This window comes from Neoarius graeffei, chromosome 3 (genome assembly GCF_027579695.1).
Source record: "Neoarius graeffei isolate fNeoGra1 chromosome 3, fNeoGra1.pri, whole genome shotgun sequence".
Taxonomy (NCBI): domain Eukaryota; kingdom Metazoa; phylum Chordata; class Actinopteri; order Siluriformes; family Ariidae; genus Neoarius; species Neoarius graeffei.
The window spans coordinates 7,919,716-7,941,266 of NC_083571.1; the positions used below are offsets into that span (position 1 = coordinate 7,919,716).

A 21,551-nucleotide genomic window follows, 5' to 3' on the forward strand; every position below is an offset into this window, starting at 1 on the left:
TCCCCAGTCCAGAAAAAATCCCAACTTTAGGCCCTGTCCACATGGCAACGGATTCAGGTGACTCCGATACAATTGCTTATCGTTTAGGCCTGGCGTCCACACGGCACCGGCGTTTTGGGTGCCCAAAACGCAATCTTTTTGAGAACGGGTTCCAGAGTGGAAAGATCTGGCAACGTTGCCGTTGTGAAGTCGTCTGGATGAGTAGAACGGATTTGTTTACGATGACGTCACAACCACATGTGCTTCACGCCAGGTAGAAGTGTAACGAACTCGATGCGAGTTGTCAACAAATCCTATAACTTGGTTCATGAAACGCGCTTACAAAATATTTTCACTGTGAATATTTATTGTGTAATGGTGCAAAGTGAGAGAGAGAGAGAGAGAGAGAGAGAGAGACTCTGCCCTTAGGGCAGAGTCAATCCCGCCAGCAAAAATAGGGAAAAAAAGGAGCGATCTCACCTCTTCAGATGTTGGTTTAAGTCCGACAATACATTCCTCAAAAAGGGCGTAGAGGAGCAAATTAATCCATCAACGTGTAGCATTCAATTTATTCCAGACCATTAAAGACGCCGCCTTCCGTGTAGAATCATACGTCATCCTCGCCGCCATATTGGATAGGTCAAAGTGGAGAATAAAGATTCATGTGCTGCGTTTAACTGTACCAACAGGTTTACCGTCCAAACGAGATCACATGGGATTACCTTTCACAGGTGAGAAACAACAAATTAATCCATCAATGTGTAGCATTAAATTTATTCCGGACCATTAAAGACGCCGCCTTCCGCGTAGAATCATACGTCATCCTCGCTGCCATATTGGAAAGGTCAAAGCGGAGAATAAAGATTAGCTGCGTTTAACTGTACCAACAGGTTTTCTGTCCAAACGAGATCACATGGGATTACCTTTCACAGGTAAGACTGGAAAAATACTTTTCATTGTATTTGGTCATTATAATGTAATTTTACGAACAGATTTTCCTGACTTTGTGGCTAATATGAAGTCTCGCGCATAATAGTTTATGCGCATGCGTCCTTACTTCTATTGTTCTGGTGTCTCCGAAGGGACCGTCTTACAGCGCCCCTAGAGGTGTGGCATGTGTATTGCATCATTTTCAGCAAGCGTTGCGTTGCCATATGGACCTGATATTTTACTGATCGTTGCCCATTTGGACGCGATATTTTTTTAAATAACATCTCGTTGCCGTTGTCGTGTGGATGTAGCCTTAGATATTCATTGTGGTATTTTCTTTTCACCTTTGCCGTTGGTTTAGTCTGCCGAGCTTGTTTTTCTTGTTCTTCCTGTGTTGGGGACTCAGTGCTAACCGAATCTTCTTTTCTTTGCATTTTCTCCTTATTGATGCTTGTGTCAGTAGTGTCAGGTTTTTTCCTCTTAACTGAACCTGTCAGCCACTTCTCCATCCTTGTTGTTTCACTTTCAGTAAATTAAAAAAATCGCCACGAACACGAGCTAGTTAGGATTAGCCTATTATATGTTCAGAATTTTCGTTTGCTTGTTTTCAGGTCTGCCTGTCTGTGAGGCAGAGATTTGTGAGGTGACTGTTGCCTAGAGACGAGAGGCGGAATAAGAGCACGTGCACACTACAAGTTTTATGTGGTGCAAATTCAGATGCAGAACGCTTTTTAAATAATAATAATGATGAAATTACAGGCCCGTTTGATTGCCGTTAAAAACAAGATTGGATAAATTTAACTTTCTAATAATGTTACAAAGCATACGCTAGCTTATCTTGAAAACGCTGACTACATTTGTAGATCACCTCGCGGACCACTTGAGGTCTCTCGCGGACCACCAGTGGTCTGCAGACCACACTTTGCGAAACACTGCTCTAAAGGAATCGTCTCGTGCTGATTTAACCAAATGATGTGATTTAAATGTTTAGCTCATCTGGCCATAAGGTCGATGAGCTGTTGCCATGGCGTGGCACGACGTCGTCCCACCGTCGTCCACAATTCCGTTAAATCGTATCTCCTCCATCAGTTCTCTACAGATTTCCTTTCTGACTGTTTTGTTTGAAAGAGCTCATCATGCCGCACAAAACTTGGTCGTCAAAATATTTTGCTAACAAGTTACTAATTAGGACAAATTAACGCATTTTCCAGGCCTCTCACTAGAATTTTATCTCCTCTCTGATTTCTCATCCGATTTCATTGCCAATCGATGTTTTGGGTCGATCTTCCCTTGAGCAACAAAACTTGGTCGTTTGTTTGTTGATTTTCCTGTTTGTCATGGAGGTTGGTCCTCTCTCACATTATCGCATTTCAGTTCTGTTTTGGTCGTCATGGTTGTTTTGATGGCAGGCCAGGTGAGCTACTAGGCCCTTGACGTTCTGGTGTATAAATCGAAATCATTCGCTTATGCGCGCTATGAGAACTGTCCAAGAGTCATGGTGTTGGGAAAATAAGTCTGTACAATTTCCATCTTGAAAAGACGTTGATCATCCAAGACGTATCTGGTGTCCAGAGTGGGATGTACACTGGAGGCTGATATAGCTAAAGCATTTAAAAATGTATATCTTTGCTTCAAAGAGTGTACGAGAACCCAGCCATGTTGGACAACTTGGATCACTTTTTCCTCAGCACAGATTGGTGTGATGCTGCACGTTTAGGCCCCGCCTCCTCCCAAAGTTTAAAGCCTGAATTAAATGCACATGTTGAAAGATGGTGCTACGATGTTCGTCGTTGGCTGGCCATCGCTAGCGATGATGACTGCTTCATTAGGATGTGCAGAAGCGCAGATGGGCTGCGAGGCCCACACCAGTGTGACAAAGAATGGTCCGGCCGAGCTGCCACGGAATGTCTGGCCTTGTGAACTCTTGCATACTATTCTCCTCTCTTAACAAAGCGCCTTGCAAGTAAGGTAAGACAAACGATGTTGTGCCCCCATCGTGATGTCTCTCTGGACCTCCAGACCTGATCCCAAGTGGTGCACAAAAGTGACACAGACCTGACTGGTATGGAAGTTGCCTCGCATTGACAGCTGACTTGCCGAGTGATGCCATCCGTTGGCCATTTGAATGACTCTTCCGCATGCCATCTGGTGGTGCGCCATTGACCCTGTTGGTGGTGACCCATGCCATCTGGTGGTGCGCCATTGACCCTGTACTATTTAACCCATAGCCGGAACCCAGGCAGGTGCTACCAGTCCAGGTCAGAGCGGACCTGGGAGCAATGGTGACTTAAGGGGTAACTCCACTTTCCCCAGTACTCAAGTCCTCCCGGACCTGAGACTCGCCACCAGTTGCAATTTAAAGTCATACCCAGAACTAGACTACAATATTAGTATACTGTAATAATATTAATAAGAATAATATCCCTCTCTATCTCTTCTTCTTCCTTCATTCCAGCGTCTTGGGATCAACAAATCTGACCCCGGCACCCTCACACCTGAGGAGGTCAATGCCTTTGTCCGGCTCGACCTTGACCCTGCGAAGGTCACTTGGCAGAGAGGTAGGAACAGTCTCCTTCACAGCAGTGTTTATGAAAACCTTCTGAACCCCTTTTGGAATTAGCTGTGTGAAAAGTTAGAAAGGGGAAGTAAGAGGTTCTGGGTGAACACCATCTGCACTAACACACTGACACATCTGTACAGAGACAAAGCTTTGGTGCATTTGGGATGAATTAGCAGTAATGTGTGTGTATGTTAATGGGAAGTTGAGCAAAGCTGGCTGGGAGGGTTTTGTTTGTTTGGTTTTTTTGGTAATTGAGCGAGGACTTGGTATTTCCTTTGAACCACATAAGATAGATTGCACTAGATATAACTGATATGTGGGAAAATTATAAGGCTTGAATAAAAAAAAAAGTAGTAGTAATGAGTAATGGTAGTTAGGAACAAATCCTTGCGATTATGTTCAAGTATTATAACTGATATATACGGTAACAAGACCTCCAGGACACTTTGTCAATGGAATAAAAATGTGTTCTATCCACTTCTAGCGGGATTCATTCATTTGGTTCGATAGCATGCAATGTTGTTAGCATATTGCTTATCCTACGTATATTGCATCAGTCTGTCCAATGGAGAATGAGCGTTGAATATGGTTTACGACATTGCATGGTTGTCAAGACACATGACGTCACACATCGGAGCTGATGCGAATAGCCAATGAGAGTTTTCTGCTGAAGCATTTCTTTGTTCACCGGGAAAGACAAAGATGCATTGAACATCTGAAAGGCTACCAAAACTTCATTAGATATTCTTCACGCATATTTACGAGCAGTGCCGAGCCCTTACTATTAAAGCTAGGACTTGAACTCAGCCAAAACTTAGCCAGACACCAAAAAAGCAACCGGGAAAAAGATTTTGCAAGGGATTAGCGGCAGGGTGTCGGGTCGCTTCGTTGTGTGTAGCTGTCGATTTTAAAATTAACTAAGTAAATTGCAGGGAGGCGGCACGGTGGTGTAGTGGTTAGCGCTGTCGCCTCACAGCAAGAGGGTCCGGGTTCGAGCCCCGTGGCTGGCGAGGGCCTTTCTGTGCGGAGTTTGCATGTTCTCCCCGTGTCCGCGTGGGTTTCCTCCGGGTGCTCCGGTTTCCCCCACAGTCCAAAGACATGCAGGTTAGGTTAACTGGTGACTCTAAATTGAGCGTAGGTGTGAATGTGAGTGTGAATGGTTGTCTGTGTCTATGTGTCAGCCCTGTGATGACCTGGCGACTTGTCCAGGGTGTACCCCGCCTTTCGCCCGTAGTCAGCTGGGATAGGATCCAGCTTGCCTGCGACCCTGTAGAACAGGATAAAGTGGCTAGAAATAATGAGATGAGATGAATTGCAGGGAAATGAATACTTAAGTCTGAGTGAAAAATACTGTAGTGAGTGGTGTGGAAGAGGAGTCTAGAGACAGAAATCGTAGTTTCTCGGTCGTTAGCCTGTGCTACTTGTTCTCGATAGATAGTACTGGCTTGACCGCTTTATTAGGATTTGCTAACACTGCTGATGAACGCTACACCGGCTGGAAGGTGACTTCACTGCAATTTGCAATTAAGCTAGCGTTGGGCGATACATTTTTGGTCCCTCCCACTGTAAATCAAAATCTGATTGGTTAACCAGTCATCTGTCACTTCCTACATAAACATACACTGCCATGGCCTTCTGTCCCGGCAATGAAGTCCTAACCAATGAGTGAGCAGCTCTAAACTCTTCTCAGCCTAGAGACAACAAACAAAACAATCTCACCAGATAACTCGATTTTAATGTTTTCAGGACAGTAACCCTTTCATTTCTGAAGCAAATTTGATAGAAAATGAGGCCGAATTAGAAGAGAGTATCATGAAAGAATGAAAGCAATTAAATATAACTTTTGAAACGCTGATATGTTTGGGCCTCTCTGAAGGCCTAGAAGGGCCTGATTGTTCCCATCTATTTACAAGAGAAAAACGTACCAACGGACATCAAAAAACTGGAAAAGAGTATGTGTATGTGTCAATAATAATAATAATAATGATCGCTGGCTTTTTTTTCATGGTATATCAGATGTATTCCATTCAGCTACTCGTCTTTGACTTGTTGAATCTCATACTAGCTGAATGGAATATATCTGACACGGCTCGAAATTTGCGGTGGTCCGGTCGCCCGAGGCGACTTAATTTGTCATTTGGCGGGTAATTCCTGTCACTAGGCAGCCCGGCTGGCTAATTGAAAATAAAAAATATATATGAAGCGAAGATTCAGACGCACCGTCAACTAAAGCCGTCACATATTAAGCGTGTGCCGTGTCTGTGTTAATCGATGTGTTTATCGGCAGGACGGAAAATACCGAAGAATTCCGAATCATATCGTGTACGAGTCAGGCTGTCGGTTTTTTCACTACTGCGCATGCATATAACGCATCTCGTTGAATATCGCGGTAATCACATTATCAAGTTCAATAGATGTGGCCACATTATCACCCATTTAAACACGTGGTTTTTTTGTTGTTGTTTACATCGACATCTACCAAAGCTACGTTGCGATGTGGAATTTTCTGAAAGGTGTACAGAAACCGTCAGAGACGGGGACAAAGCGACCTCGGTCTGAAGAGGAGAAAAAGGCCGGCGATAAAGCGTACGAGAAGGAGAAACGACAAAGGACTTGTAAGCAAACGTGGGAGCAGGGTAGGCCTTGGCTGCGATACGATTTTTATGGAATAATTAATTTTTTTCAAGTTAATTCCTAGTCAGTATGACGCTCCTAATGCTTTCTCTCTCGTAAATGGTTAAATACAGAAAGCATGTTGGACATATTTTGGGTGCTATGGTCATGATAGTAAGTATATTTGTTTTCAATACTCGTACACCAAGTTGCCAAGTTTTCCAATATATTATTATTTGTTGATATTATATTATGGTGCTCTGTGTTGTTCTCATTTATGTATTTAACAACAGTATCAAAATACTCGGGTCTTGAAATAAATGCACATTAGTCATGAACAATGGTAACTACTCTCGTGTTATTTTTGACAGAAGTAAAATTCATACATGAACAAATTTTGGCGAGTTGATTTTCTGTTTGGCGAGTTACTTTGGAAGGTAACTAGTCCGGCTGGCTGGTGAAAAAATATATGAATTTCTAGGCCTGTCTGATATACCACTCAATGCCAGGCAATGTTATTTAAATATCCCAAAAATCCTGGTATTTTTAACGCGAACCCAATATTTATTTAGTCTTTTCATCTGGCCTCCTTGGGGTCTGAAGATCCGATTTGGCAGGTCGGCACTCACTGATCCTGTTTATACGGACATTGGAACGTTCCTTCAGCATTCTCTCCTGCTTTGTTCCTGAGTACCAGAGCATTAACCGACCCCGTCCTCTTCCCCAAAACCCCTCTTGCTTCAAGTGGCCTCAAATCCACCAGCTTTCCTCAGGAGAGCTTTGGAGAGCTGTGAGCTTCACCTGATTTGTTTCCAGCTCGAAGAGAACAGATTAGTCCAGAAAATACGCAGGAGCCCTTCTCCAGTTTTTGGCCTCAACCGCATGGTGTGGCTGATTTGGTTTGGTTTGTGTTGGAAATTTCCCTAAAGCCTTCAAATCCCTGCTTTTAGAAAATGAGCAAGACAGAAGTGGACGGAGATATCTATTTTTTTTTTTTTATGGTTAATGATGAACACATGCAGCCACATCTGCTGGTGAAGTGGTGTATTTACGATCAACCAAGCCCACTTAGCGTTTCCCAGAGTTACGGTCTGGTTGGTTTAATATGCAGGACACAGCTGGACCAGGAACCACATGTTGTCTTTAGCTTATACCACAGCACCGCTGTATTCTCCGTTCTGATTGGCCAGAAGTCAGCTCTGACATTAATGCAGCTGCAAATCAGGTTTTTATTAACCCAGTCCGTCAAACGTGTTAACAACTTGCACACGGATTTGTATGGTGGATGCTTAACGTAATTTTTTTAAAGGTATAAATGACACTTGAGGTTGAATTTTTCTGTAAGGAGACGTTTATCTGGCATTTATGGAAGGAGTCTCCAGTGTCCGAGCATTTTAATAGTGAGACGTAAAGCTTCAAGTCTTCAGAACAGATGAGTTTCTGTGTTTTTGGGTTTTTTTTTTTTGACTTCTTAATGTCAAGAGAGAAAAAGAGAGGCTGGTGAGGGGACGACTGTTTATAGCTGCTATAATGTAAGTGAGGATGCTGGACGTTCCACAACATTAAACGTAACTAAGCAGATACATGCTGTGTCATTAAATTAATTTTAAAAAATATGTAAATGTTTGCATATTGCTGTGGTATAAGAGGAATAAAGCACATTATTCTATCCACATTCACTGGATATGAGCAATCGAGTGCTCTGATTGGCTGCCCTACTACTAGGATATCAGCTCATATACCATGAGTAGAGAAAGACAAAATGGCGGAACATGTTGCTAAACCAACTGAGGACGAAATAAAAACTCTCATCGAAAATACCCCCCCCCAAAAAAATGGAATAAAAGTATTTGATGGTAAGAACTTTTTTTTTTTTTTTTTAATTTTTCAAGAATTATTATCACATTTTTCACAAATTGCTCCGGTCATTTTGCTGGTTTGTTTACGTCCTAAGCGGAAATTATTTTGTCGGATATTTTGTATAAAGTTTGTATTTCTCGAATTTGCAAAAAATAAAAATGCTCCGTTTTCTCAAAATCCGGCGCATGTGGATAGAATAAAACCCTTATTCCACTCAGTCTCGTCATACATGACTTATAGCCGCTATCAGCTCATGTACGACTTGATTTCCTGGAATAACTGTTAAATATTCTGTGGGCATGTTTAAAGACTTAGAAAAAGCATTCGATACTGTTGAGCATTGTTTATTAAAGCTAGACGGCCTTTCGATTTCATAAAATCGGTGAAAATTTAGTTCCCTCTGAAATTTGGTCATTGTGATGCATGTTTATTTCTGTAATATCTCATAAAATATCAGGCCATTCTGTGGCTGGGAAGTTATTTCATTTGAAGGGATTAAAGCAAATAACGTGCATGAAATCACTTGCTTCGTGCAGTCAAGCAGACAGAGGACGTCCGTGTCTTCTTCTTTTGGGTTTTACGGCAGCTGGCATCCACAGTGTTGCATTACTGCCATCTACAGGTTTCCCTTTGAGCGTGCACTGACAGTTCCATCATTCTGTCGCTAAATGAACAGCTGATCACACCGAGGTGCTCGCTGAACGCCCGTATTTATTAGTTTGGTCCTGCGTTTCCTTTCCTTCGTATATAACATAATGTCTTTTCTTCTCGCTTTCTTTCCGTTACCGTAGTCGGTCTTTCATGTTTCATTCGCACACTCACGTCCTCCATTTTTCTCTCCTGTTTCAAATTTGTATCCCACAATGCCTTGCGCGAACAGGGAAAGCCCACCATGTCATGCATGACATAGTATCTTGTATTGGGTCATGGTGAAGCAGGAAACAATAGCGGAGAATTTAGGGCCACGTGGCTCTAAATTTATTAAGTGTATTAGAATTGGAAGTCTGTGATTCAAATTTAGTAGCTTTCGGTCCACTAAACAGAAATAATTGGGTGTCGGGGAAAATTCTTTTTATGACCTACACTTGAAAAATCTGAAAGGCAGTCTAGCTTTAAGGAAGAAATTGGAGAGATATGGTATTCGAGTGGTAGCATACTCTTTGCTAAGATGTTACCTTGATGATAGATAACATCCATCCATCCATTATCTGTAGCCGCTTATCCTGCCATACAGGGTTGCAGGCAAGCTGGAGCCTATCCCAGCTGACTATGGGCGAAAGGCGGGGTACACCCTGGACAAGTCACCAGGTCATCACAGGGCTGACACAGACAACCATTCACATTCACACCTACGGTCAATTTAGAGTCACCAGTTAACCTAACCTGCATGTCTTTGGACTGTGGGGGAAACCGGAGCACCCGGAGGAAACCCACGCGGACACGGGGAGAACATGCAAACTCCGCACAGAAAGGCCCTCGCCAGCCACGGGGCTCGAACCCGGACCTTCTTGCTATGAGGCGACAGTGCTAACCACTACACCACCGTGCCGCCGTGATAGATAACATTTATTCATTTATTTGTACATAGCCTTCGACAAAATCAGACATTATTTGTGTGGTACCACAAGGTTCAGTGCTAGGCCCTAAATTGTTTATACTGTATATAAATTATATTTGTAAAGTATCTAAATTGTTAAAATTTGTTTTATTTGCTGATGAGTCATTTATATTGTTCTGGGAAAACAGCTTCTGAATCCAGTGGAATTGTCGTGAACTGCAAGTCCTCAAGAAATTATCCTGATTTATCACTTAATTTAAGTAAATCAAGGTTTGTAATATTTGTCCCAGCACTGGGTGTTCATAGAGCTCATACTGTATGCGCCGCACCTCGTCGGCTATCAGCTCGTGTACGACTCGATTTCTTGGAATAGCTGTTAAATAGATTTCGGATAACAGCACACGTGTCCTGTTTTATTCCTTACCTAACACAATCTGATTATCCATCGGCTGGTGAAATAGTTACTTCAAAAATAAGGCCTGCTTTTCACTTGTGTGTGGGTGTTTGCTTTGTTTAACACTCCTTCTAAACAGCATCATTGTGACTTTGAGCTCACGAGGAGTTTCTCTGTAAACTTTGTCTTTTGTTTACTCGTCTTTATTCAGTGCAAACATTTAGAAGGATGTGATCCTGTAGTGTAATCAACTCGTGTGTGTGTGTGTGTGTGTGTGTGTGTGTGTACAGTGAGAGGAGGAGTAGCAGGACACCAGCCTGGATGGGTTTAGCGTTTGATTTACAGTGAGCCTGCACTGTGGACCGCTTGTCCATTTGGTGGGGAAAAAAACCAGCAACGGGGAAAAGAAGAGAAATTTAAATGTTTTAAGGCTTTCGTCTTTCTCCCTCGGCTTGCTCTACGCGAGATCTATTCACACTCCTGCGCCATATGTGTGGCGACTGTTGGCTGTTACACGGCTCCAGCTGAGTCGTCTAACTCGACGATTTCCAATGCGCTACACCAAGGATTTTTGGATGCTTACACCAAATCTGCAAACAAAAAGGAAAACGCCAGCATTTTTCAACTCAATCAATATCTACAGTTTCTGTAGTGCATGTCGGATTACCACTGGCAAGAATTTTATCAGTTCCCTGTCCAGAAAAAAGAACCAAAAGTCATATTTACTCTAAACTCACTTATCATAGAAGTCTAAGGCTGCTTGTTGAATTCCATTTCATAAAGACATTATGGAGCACATGACAATACTGAAAATATGAATGAGGCAGCGTGTAATGCTCAATATGGCAGTTGTATTATGTTGCAATAAGTCCCACCCCTCCAAGAAAGTGCCAATTACTTTTTTTTGGACTAGATGTCAACAGAATAAGCCTGCCCTATCATGATCGTACACTGGCACATGATCACAGGGACATTCATCTCAATCACTGAGGCCGATGCGATACACGTCTCGATGCAGTGCCAATGATCCAATACAATAAAGATACATATGAACTAACTAATCATGTGATATATGATTCACTGCTATTGCAATGCAGCGCTGTTCGACGTGATTTGATTCAACACAATGTGATTCCGTGTAATACAATACAACACAAAAGAATAGGATGCTATACGATTCAATATGGTAGCTCTTCCAGCTCTATGATGATCCTCCATGTGTCTCAAGGAGGGTCTGGAGTGAGAAGGGACTCTTTATTTTGAAATCCAGTTGGAACCACAGTGAGAAAACCACAGGGACTTTTGAAATCCAGTTGGAGTCATGTCGAGAGAGCCACAGGGAGTTTTTTATTTTGAAATCCTGTTGATGCCACGATGATGGAGCCACAGGGACTTTTATTTTGAAATCTTGTTGCCATGGCAAAAGAGCCACAGGGACTTTCTTTTGCTGTGGCATCAACAGAATTTCAAAATAAAAGTCCCTGTGGCTCTCTCAGTGGCATCAACAGAATTTCAAAATAATGTCCCTGTGGCTCTTTTGCTGTGGCATCAATGGAATTTCAAAATAGCCACAGGGACATTATTTTGAAATTCTGTTGATGCCACTGTGAGAGAGCCACAGGGACTTTTATTTTGAAATCCAGTTGGAGCCACGGTGAGGGAGAGCCACAGGGACTTAATTTTGAAATTCCGTTGATGCTACGGTGAGAGAGCCACAGGGACTTTTATTTTGAAATCCAGTTGGAGCCATAGCGATAGAGCCACAGGGAGATTATTTTGAAATTCTCTTGATGCCACGGTGAGAGAGCCACAGGGACTTTTTTGAAATCCCATTGGAGCCATGGCAAGAGAGCCACAGGGACTTTATTTTGAAATTCCGTTGATGCCACGGTGAGAGAGCCACAGGGACTTTTATTTTGAAATCCAGTTGGAGCCATAGCGATAGAGCCACAGGGACATTATTTTGAAATTCTGTTGATGCCACGGTGAGGGAGCTACAGGGACTTTTTTTTTTTAAATCCCATTGGAGCCATGGCAAGAGAGCCACAGGGACTTTATTTTGAAATTCCGTTGATGCCACGGTGAGAGAGCCACAGGGACTTTTATTTTGAAATCCAGTTGGGGCCATCGCGATGGAGCCACAGGGACTTTATTTTAAAATTCCGTTGATGCCATGGTGAGGGAGCCACAGGGAATTTCTGTTGATGCCACAGCAAAAGAGTCACAGGGACATTATTTTGAAATTCCGTTGATGCCACAGTGAGAGAGCCACAGGGACTTTTTTTGAAATCCCATTGGAGCCATGGCAAGAGAGCCACAGGGACTTTATTTTGAAATTCCGTTGATGCCACGGTGAGAGAGCCACAGGGACCTCTACTTTGGAACCCAATTGGAGGCAAAACCCACCAAGACTTTTATCCTGAAGTTCCACTGATGCCATAGTGAGCGAGCCACAAGGACTTTTATTTTGAAATCCAGTTGATGCCATGGCAAGAGAGCTACAAGAACTTTTATTTTGAAATCCTGTTGGAGCTATGGCAAGAGACCCATAGTGAGCGAGCCACCACAACAACGTCCCCTATTCCTGCATTATATACTCTTGTGTGACTCGCCTGGACACGCCTCCAGCTCGCATGAGACTTGGCTGAGAGACTTGAGGAGAAATGGCAGTGGAGATGAGGGAGCGCTTGAGAAACGGTTTCGAGAGGAGGAATCAATCTAAAGATCACATTTATCGGCCAAATATTATTGGTCAAGTTTCTATATAATAAAAGCATAAGGCCTGTACTACTAATTATATATCAATAAATCGGATTTTACCGATGAAAAGATGTATGAAATGATGCATCCTGATTTTGTAATCCCGCCCCCCCAAATCACAAGGCAGAGTAACTCTCACTCAAACTCAAGCTATCTACCCTGTTCCACATACATGAACTAACAGACCCCTACGTTACAGTAGGCTAGTGTCACTCTGATTCACAGGGGAGAGAGAGCACCTTGACTCCCAGTCACAGATGGCAGTGGCATCATCGGGGTTTGAATGTGTGATCTCCTGACGATAAGGTGACCGCTTTACTGTTGTGCCACCTGAGCAATTTTCTCCGATTTGTGTTTGAAGCATTTCTTAGTACATTAGCGGCATTTAGAAGACGCTCTTATCCAGAGCAACATACAGAATACCCAGAGAAGGGGGTTGGGTGCCTTGCTCGAGGGCAGTTTAGCCATTCCTGCTGGTCCAGGGAATTGAACTGGTAACCTTTTGATCCCTAAGCTACTTGTCTAACCATTAGGCCATGGCTTCCCCACCGTCTTATCAATCCGTTTCTAGTTTATAGATCTCTCCCTATCTTGTCAATTATCCATCACTAGCGATGATGACTACTTCATTAGGATGCGCATAAACAGAGATGGGCCGCGAGGCCTACACCAGAGCTCCTCTCCTAATGAAGCGCCTTGCACAGTAAGGTAAGATAAAAGATTTTGTGCCCCCATCATGTCTGTCTGGACCTCCAGACCTGATGCCAATTGGTGCACAACAGTGCCACAGACCTGACTGGTATGGAAGTTTCCCCGCAGTGACAACTGACTTGCTGAGTGATGCCATCTGTTGGCCATTTGAGTGGCTCTTCCGCATGCCATCTGGTGGTGTGCCATTGACCCTGTTGGGCTCATCTGCCACATTGCATTGGAAAGCGCCCTGCTGCCGGTGTCTTATTGGTGATGTACTATTTAACCCATAGCTGGAACCCAGGCAGGTGCTACCAGTCAGGGTCAGAGCGGACCTGGGAGCAATGGTGATTAAGGGGTAACTCCACTTTCCCAAATACTCAAGTCCTCTCGGACCTGAGACTCGCCACCGGTTGCAGTTTCAAGTCATACCCAGGACTAAAATCTCTCCACATTCAAGTAGACATCTGGTCTTGTATGACTGGAAATAATAGCCTGGGAGTGTTGGTTCGAGACTCCAATGTTTACACTCCAGCACTCTAAGGGAGAAATTCACAATCAGGACTGGAATGCTACACCACCATGTCTGTTTTAAAGCTGTGCTTAGAACTCATGTGATGTCTCTGAAATTTATCTAATCTATCTTTGGGCTAGTAATCGTGTAGATCATGAGTTCAAGTCCTGGTACCACAAGACAGCTCATTGTTAGGACATCTGAGCACGGCCCTTAACTTTCATCTTCTCAGTTCAAATTTGGTGATATTATCAGTAAAGAGAGCATCACCTTCAATCACTAACTCTGTTCACACCAGTAATGATGCAGTGCAACAAAAAATGGCCAGAGGTCATTCATTTTCAGTGAAAAATGGTGCTGTGAAGTGGGGCAGGGTGAGCAGAGCTTAAGGGTGTACTCATGCTAGGTGATCCGTATTGGACCTGAGTGCGTTTGACCCCCAGAGTCTGGTTCGTTTGAGTCATGTGATCATTGCGTATCATGCTCAGGTGCGATTCACTTTGACAGCCTGGAAGAAGTGCACTCGAATGATCACTAACAGCGCCTGAGCAAGGAACTCAAACGTTACGACGTCAAAATTAGTCACCAGAAACTAACATTGACAAAGATACAAGGGCCATGTGCCACCATGCCCAAAACAGCTCCACAATAATCCACAATTAAAAAAAAATCCACTATGCAATGCGAGTGTGTTTTTTGTTTTTCTTCAACACCAAAAAGTTGTCACCATGATGCAAGCGCACTCTGGTACAGAACGATAAGCGCAGTGTGGGGGGAGGGCAGTCGCTCTCGGGTGTGGTTCAAGGCAACTGTGCCTAGTGTGAGTACACGTTAACTTTCTGCATACAAGAAGGAAGGCGATGAGGCGACTGTTTTATATGATTCGTAAATTGGTTTAGTGATGGTTGATAAATGAATGCATCTCGTACTCGCATCACTTTAGAGTTTAATAACATTTCAGGAATGAATTTCATGAATCTACGCAACGCAGTCTACACGGTATTGTCGCGGTACAGTGCTGAAACCCGTCACAGTGAAGCACGGTGGTGGTAGCATCAAGTTAAACGTTACCCTTGCCATCATGGTTGCTTTCCTGACTAATATTCTTATGGTGAGTGCAATTTGTCTCCACAGGATGATCGTTTTAAATATTGAAGTCATGTGACACAGAGGATATTACAAGGTGGCGCAAAGGATGTGAAGTTTATCTTCGAGTGGTGAATGTATATATCACAAGTGAGTGAAGCAAACGAGTATAATATTTTTCAACGTGAGAAAATAAACTTCATATCTTCGCGCCACCGTGTAATGTTCTTTATATTATATGGACACCTCCACATGAATAAAAATGGGCAAGTTAATGAAAAGAATTTTAATTTTGAACCGGTTCGCCATTTTGACAACGCGCATCTAAACACTGGGAGTGATGTTATCGGAGTGAAATATCGGGGATTATTACACATACAGGACACTTTTTTTTTTTTTGATGGAATAAATACATGCGTTCTATTCCCTTCTAGCAGGTTTCATTCATTTGGTTTGATAGCATGCTATATTGTTAGCATATCGCTTATCCTACATGTATTACGCAACTCTCCCCAATGGAGAATGAGCATGCAATATTGTTACAATATTGCACATTGTCAAGACAACACGTCACACATCAGAACTCACGCGAAGATCCAATGACACAACTTTTCTGCTGCGCATGCACACGATCATTTCTTTGTCTGCCAGGAAAGAGAGAAGACGAGGCTAATCCAGTGCTACTGCTAGGTTTAAGCACTAAATAAATAAACTGAAACTAAAGACGCGCTGAACACCCGAAAGGCTACCAGAACTTTATTCTTCACGCATATTTACAATAGAAAAACATACCAACGGACATCGAAAAACTGGAAAAGAGACATGTCAGAGATGTAAAACTTCAGTGCTAGTGAGTGACTGTGACAGTTTGTAAACAAACATGGCCGCCAGGTTTGCTTCATTAAACGCGGAAGATTTTGAGAGAATTTTGGCTGCCAGGTCGCTCCATTGTGTGTAGCTGTCAATATTGATTTTAAAAGTAACTAAGTTACACAGGGAAAATAATAATAATAATCGGCTTGACCATTGGCCTTTGCTAACACTACACCGGCTGGAAGGTAACTGGACTGCTGCACTAACAGCACCAAGTCACAAGGAAGCTAGCATTGGTCTTCGAGAATAGAGTGTGTATAAATAATAATAATAATATTGGCTGGCTTTTTTTCATGGTCTATCAGGTATATTCCATTCAGCTACTCGTCTTGAACTCGTTCAGCATCATGCTAGCTGAATGGAATATATCTGATATACCACTCAACGCCAGCCAATATTATTTAAATATTTCCCTCAGATCCGCGATGTATTTCGTATGAAAAATGCGAGTTTTTCAACACAAGAAGATAAACTTCATATCTTCAAGCCAAGGTGTGATTTTTCTTTTTACTGTATTATATCGACACATTCACAAACAAAAAATCCCCAAATTTATCAAAACAGTTCATCGATTTCCTCACGAGTGACAGATAGAGATTGTCACGGTTTTAGTTCTCTATATCCCGGATGGAGCTCGGATGAAAATTATCAGTGGCGTATTTCCCAGTAAAACACTCGTCTGTGTAATATAACTAATTATGTGGCTTTTAATGGCGACTGGTTGCACCACAACTATTTATCCCCCCCCACACATACACCTCAATAATATGAGCTATATTGTGTAAACTCCTCAAGTAATTGGTCTGTTAGGCTTATAACTGTGATAATATTTATAACAACTGTAATCATTTGGACAGTGGTTGATTTTGACTGGTAAAGTCATTAAAAAAAATACTGAAATCGTGGACCTCCTTGTGGTTTGTGGATATGACCTTGAGAACCACCACTTCGTCCTAGATGCCCGAACACTTCCCAAATGTGAATAAATTGGACGTCTGAAAAGTTTTTGTTGACAATAATGTACAGTAGCGCTCTAGAGTTCTGTTGACTTGTATTTTGGTTGAACTTTGTCAGAATCCCCAGTCCATGTTTCATGCCTTGTTTCCGCAGTGGTGGACACCAACGATCGTTTCCTGAGGAAGATCACGGTGGGCCAAGCGAAGACAGAGAAAGGCCACAGCCGGCAGGTACGTGTTCACACCACGACTCCACCCTGTTACTGTAAAACGCCTTGAATTCTGCGAAATGCATACATCGGGGTCAGTCTCTCGGCCTGTTCTCAAGCTCTCTCTGTCTTTTGGCAGCGTGTCGGAGACTGTCAGAAATAATGGCCCCCGAGCAAATAAACAGTGTGCGCCTCAATGGGAACCAGCCTGAGTGAAAGCAAATGTTTAAAATGGAAGGGAAAAAAGGGCTGCGGTTTGCTTGGAAACACTTGTCTCTGGCCAAGCACATGCTTACATTTAGCAACTCTCCACTGAAGTCGCCTGAAGTGTTGACACACACACACAAGAGCGTAGAGTAGAAACGCAGCGTGCTTAAGAGTGTATTATCTTGGTGTTCCATTACAATTGGACAGAATCCGTGGGATTAGACATTACAGGCTTGAATCTGAACTCCTAATTTGGTAAGATGAAGATGCCTGAATCTAAACAAAGTCTGTTTAACGGTTTTTAAAACAAAAGGATTCATACCTACTCATAGCTGAACTTTGATAACTGTCGTAAATTCCCAGAGTCGTCGTTAAGGAGGTCCAGCAACAGGCTCTTGCTCGCTCGCTCGCTCCCTCTCTCGGCTACTTTACAAGTCTGATGTTTACTGGTGGCGAACTGCATCAGAAAAGGTCAAGCTGTGTACTGTATACAATAAAGAGGTCTCGAGGACTAGACCTGGCAACCCAGTTGGAAATGTGTGGCTCAGACATACAGCATTTTCAGTAAAACACTTGCACTTATCCTGTTAATTAACAATTATTGGCTGAAGGGGCTATTCCATTCAGCTAGCATGATACTGAACGAGTCGAAGATGAGTAGCTGAATGGAATATACCTGATAGGCCACAAAAAAGCCAGCCAATATTCCATCCATCCATCATCTGTAGCTGCTTATCCTGTCCTACAGGGTCTCAGGCAAGCTGGAGCCTATCCCAGCTGACTATGGGCGAGAGGCAGAGTACACCCTGGACAAGTCGCCAGGTCATCGCAGGGCGACACATAGACAGACAACCATTCACACTCACATTCGCACCTACGGTCAATTTAGAGCCACCAATTAGCCTAACCTGCATGTCTTTGGACTGTGGGGGAAACCGGAGCACCCGGAGGAAACCCATGTGGACATGGGGAGAACATGCAAACTCTGCACAGAAAGGCCCCCCATTGGGCACTGGGCTCGAACCCAGGACCTTCTTGCTGTGAGGCAACAGTGCCTTCGGGTGTTCAACACGTCTTTCTCTTTGAAAATTCTCTCAAAATCTTCTGTATTTTGGACCGAAGCAAACCTGGTGGCCATCTTTGTTTACAAATTGTCCCAGTCATTCACTCGCTAGTGCGGAAGTTTTACATCTCCAACGTGTGATGCCATATTGTCTTGACAACCATGCAATATCGTAAACCATATTCAACGCTGATTCTCCATTGGGTAGCGTGACGTAGTACACGTAGGATAAGCGATACGCTAACAATATTGCGTGCTATCAAACCAAATGAATGAAACCCACTAGAAGGGAATAGAACACGTTTTTATTCCATCGAAAAAGTGTCCTGTGTGTATATCAATCACCGATGTTCAATGAGCCCGAAGCGGATAATTGTTTTAGTATAAATACACAGGTGATTTTACTTTTTTTTTTTTTTAATCGTATTTTAAAAAATAATTTTTCAGTCGTCAAAAGCAGCACGTAAATGTAATAACTTTGCAGCACAGACTTGTCACTTATCTACACCGAGTCATATAAAATACTTTATTTTGAAATCGATAAAATAAATCCCAATCCCGCCTTCCCTTTGAATAGTTTTAGACCAAACTTCGTAGCATCTTTAGTGCTTTTTATTTTAGAAACAACATTTTCTTTCATCATTTGTAATTCTTCCTCACTTTCGGTGAAACCGATCGGCCGCCATTTTGCCGAATCGCTCGAGGTGATTATCGAGAAATAGTCCGAATTTCTTAACAAATCAGCGGGCGATTTTCTATAATCACCTCTGTATTTATCGTCTTGTCTCGTCGTCTCCCACTTATCCGGGGCCGGGTCGCGGAGGCAGCAGTCTGAGCATGGAAGCCCAAACTTCCCTTTCCCCAGACACCTCGGCCAGCTCCTCGGGAAGAACACTGAGGTGTTCCCAGGCCAGCCGAGAGACATAATCCCTCCAGCGTGTCCTGGGTCTTCCCCGGGGCCTCCTCCCGGGGGGACGTGCCTGGACCACCTCCCCAGGGAGGCGTCCAGGAGGCATCCGAAAGAGATGCCTGAGCCACCTCAGCTGATTCCTCTCGATATGGAGGAGCAGCGGCTCTACTCCGAGCTCCTCCCGAGTGACTGTGCTTCTCACCCTATCTCTAAGGGAGTGCCCAGCCACCCTGCGAAGGAAACTCATTTCGGCCGCTTGTATCCGCGATCTTGTTCTTTCGGTCATTACCCAAAGCTCATGACCATAGGTGAGAGTCGGAACGTAAATCGAGAGCTTCGCCTTTTGGCTCAGCTCCTTCTTCACCACGACGGACCGGTAAAGTGACCGCATCACTGCGGAGGCCACACCGATCCGCCTGTCGATCTCACGCTCTATCCTTCCCTCACTCATGAACAAGATCCCGAGATACTTAAACGCCTCCACTTGAGGCAGGACTTCTCCACCAACCTGGAGAGGGCAAGCCACTCTTTTCCGGTCGAGAACCATGGCCTCGGACTTGGAGGTGCTGATTCTCAACCCAGCCGCTTCACACTCGACTGCAAACCACCCCAGTGCATGCTGAAGGTCCTGGTTTGAAGAAGCCAACAGGACATCATCTGCAAAAAGCAGAGATGAAATCCTATGGTTCCCAAACAGGATTCCTTCCGGCCCCTTGCTGCGCCTAGAAATTCTGTCCATAAAGACTATGAACAGAACTGGTGACAAAGGGCAGCCCTGCTGGAGTCCAACATGCACTGGGAACAGGTCTGACTTGCTGCCGGCAATGTGAACCAGACTCCTGCTCCGTTCGTACAGGGACCGGACAGTCCTTAGCAAAGCGCCCCGAACCCCATACTCCTGAAGCACCCCCCGCAGAATACCATGAGGGACATGGTCGAATGCCTTCTCCAGATCCACAAAGCACATGTGGACTGGTTGGGCAAACTCCCATGAACCATTGAGCACCCTATGAAGGGTGTAGAGCTGGTCCAGTGTTCCGCGACCAGGACGAAAACCGCATTGTTCCTCCTGGATCTGAGGTTCGACTATTGGCCGAATTCTCCTCTCCAGTACCCTGGAGTAAACCTTCCCTGGGAGGCTGAGAAGTGTGATTCCCCTATAATTGGAGCACACTCTCCGGTCCCCTTTCTTAAAAAGAGGGACCACCACCCCAGTCTGCCACTCCAGAGGCACTGTCCCCGACTGCCACGCGATGTTGCAGAGGCGTGTCAACCAAGACAGCCCCACAACATCCAGAGACTTGAGATACTCAAGGCGGATCTCATCCACCCCCGGTGCCTTGCTACTGAGGAGCTTGCTAACCACCTCAGTGACTTTGGCTTGGGTAATGGACGAGTCCACCTTCTGAGTCATCAGCCTCCGCTTCCTCAATGGAAGACGTGACGGTGGGATTGAGGAGATCCTCGAAGTATTCCTTCCACCGCCCGACAATGTCCCCAGTCGAGGTCAACAGCTCCCCACCTGCACTGTAAACAGTGTTGGCAGAGTACTGCTTCCCCCTCCTGAGGGGCCGGACGGTTTGCCAGAATTTCTTCGAGGCCGACCGATAGTCCTCCTCCATTGTCTCACCGAACTCCTCCCAGTTCCGAGTTTTTGCCTCCGCAACTGCCCGAGCTGCGGCACGCCTGGCCTGCCGATACCAGTCAGCTGCCTCAGGAGTCCCGGAGGCCAACATGGCCCGATAGGACTCCTTCAGCTTGACTGCATCCCTTACTTCCGGTGTCCACCACCAGGTTCGGGGATTGCTGCCACGACAGGCACCGGAGACCTTGCGGCCACAGCTCCGAACAGCTGCTTCGACAATGGAGGCAGAGAACATGGTCCACTCAGACTCAATGTCCCCCGCCTCCCTCGGAAGGTGGGAGAAGCTCTCCCAGAGGTGGGAGTTAAAGACCTCCCTGACAGAGTGCTCGGCCAGACGTTCCCAGCAGACCCTCACCATACGTTTGGGCTTGCCAGGTCTGTCCGGCTTCCTCCTCCGCCAGTGGCTCCAACTCACCACCAGGTGGTGATCAGTTGACAGCTCAGTCCCTCTCTTCACCCGGGTGTCCAAGACATAGGGCCGGAGATCCGATGAAACGACAACTAAGTCAATCATCGACCTCTGACCTAAGGTGTCCTGGTGCCACGTGCACTTATGGACATCCCTGTGCTCGAACATGGTGTTCGTTATGGACAAACCATGACTAGCACAGAAGTCCAATAACACAACACCACTCGGGTTCAGATCGGGGCGGCAGTTCCTCCCAATCATGCCCCTCCCAGGTATCACTGTCGTCGCCCACATGAGCGTTGAAGTCCCCCAGTAGAACAATAGAGTCCCCAGTC

At 44.5% G+C, this 21,551-nt stretch overlaps 1 protein-coding gene across 3 annotated transcripts in view; it reads left to right on the top strand.

Moving 5' to 3' along the window:
• The window catches only part of mthfd1l (methylenetetrahydrofolate dehydrogenase (NADP+ dependent) 1 like), a 166,963-nt gene that overhangs the window by 52,363 nt on the left and 93,049 nt on the right, over window positions 1-21,551 (top strand). For all 3 annotated transcript variants that reach the window (XM_060916342.1, XM_060916343.1, XM_060916344.1), the window contains 2 exons: window positions 3,365-3,467; window positions 16,928-17,004. In XM_060916342.1, coding sequence (XP_060772325.1) covers window positions 3,365-3,467; window positions 16,928-17,004 — 180 coding nt within the window. The remainder of the gene's footprint in view (window positions 1-3,364; window positions 3,468-16,927; window positions 17,005-21,551) is intronic.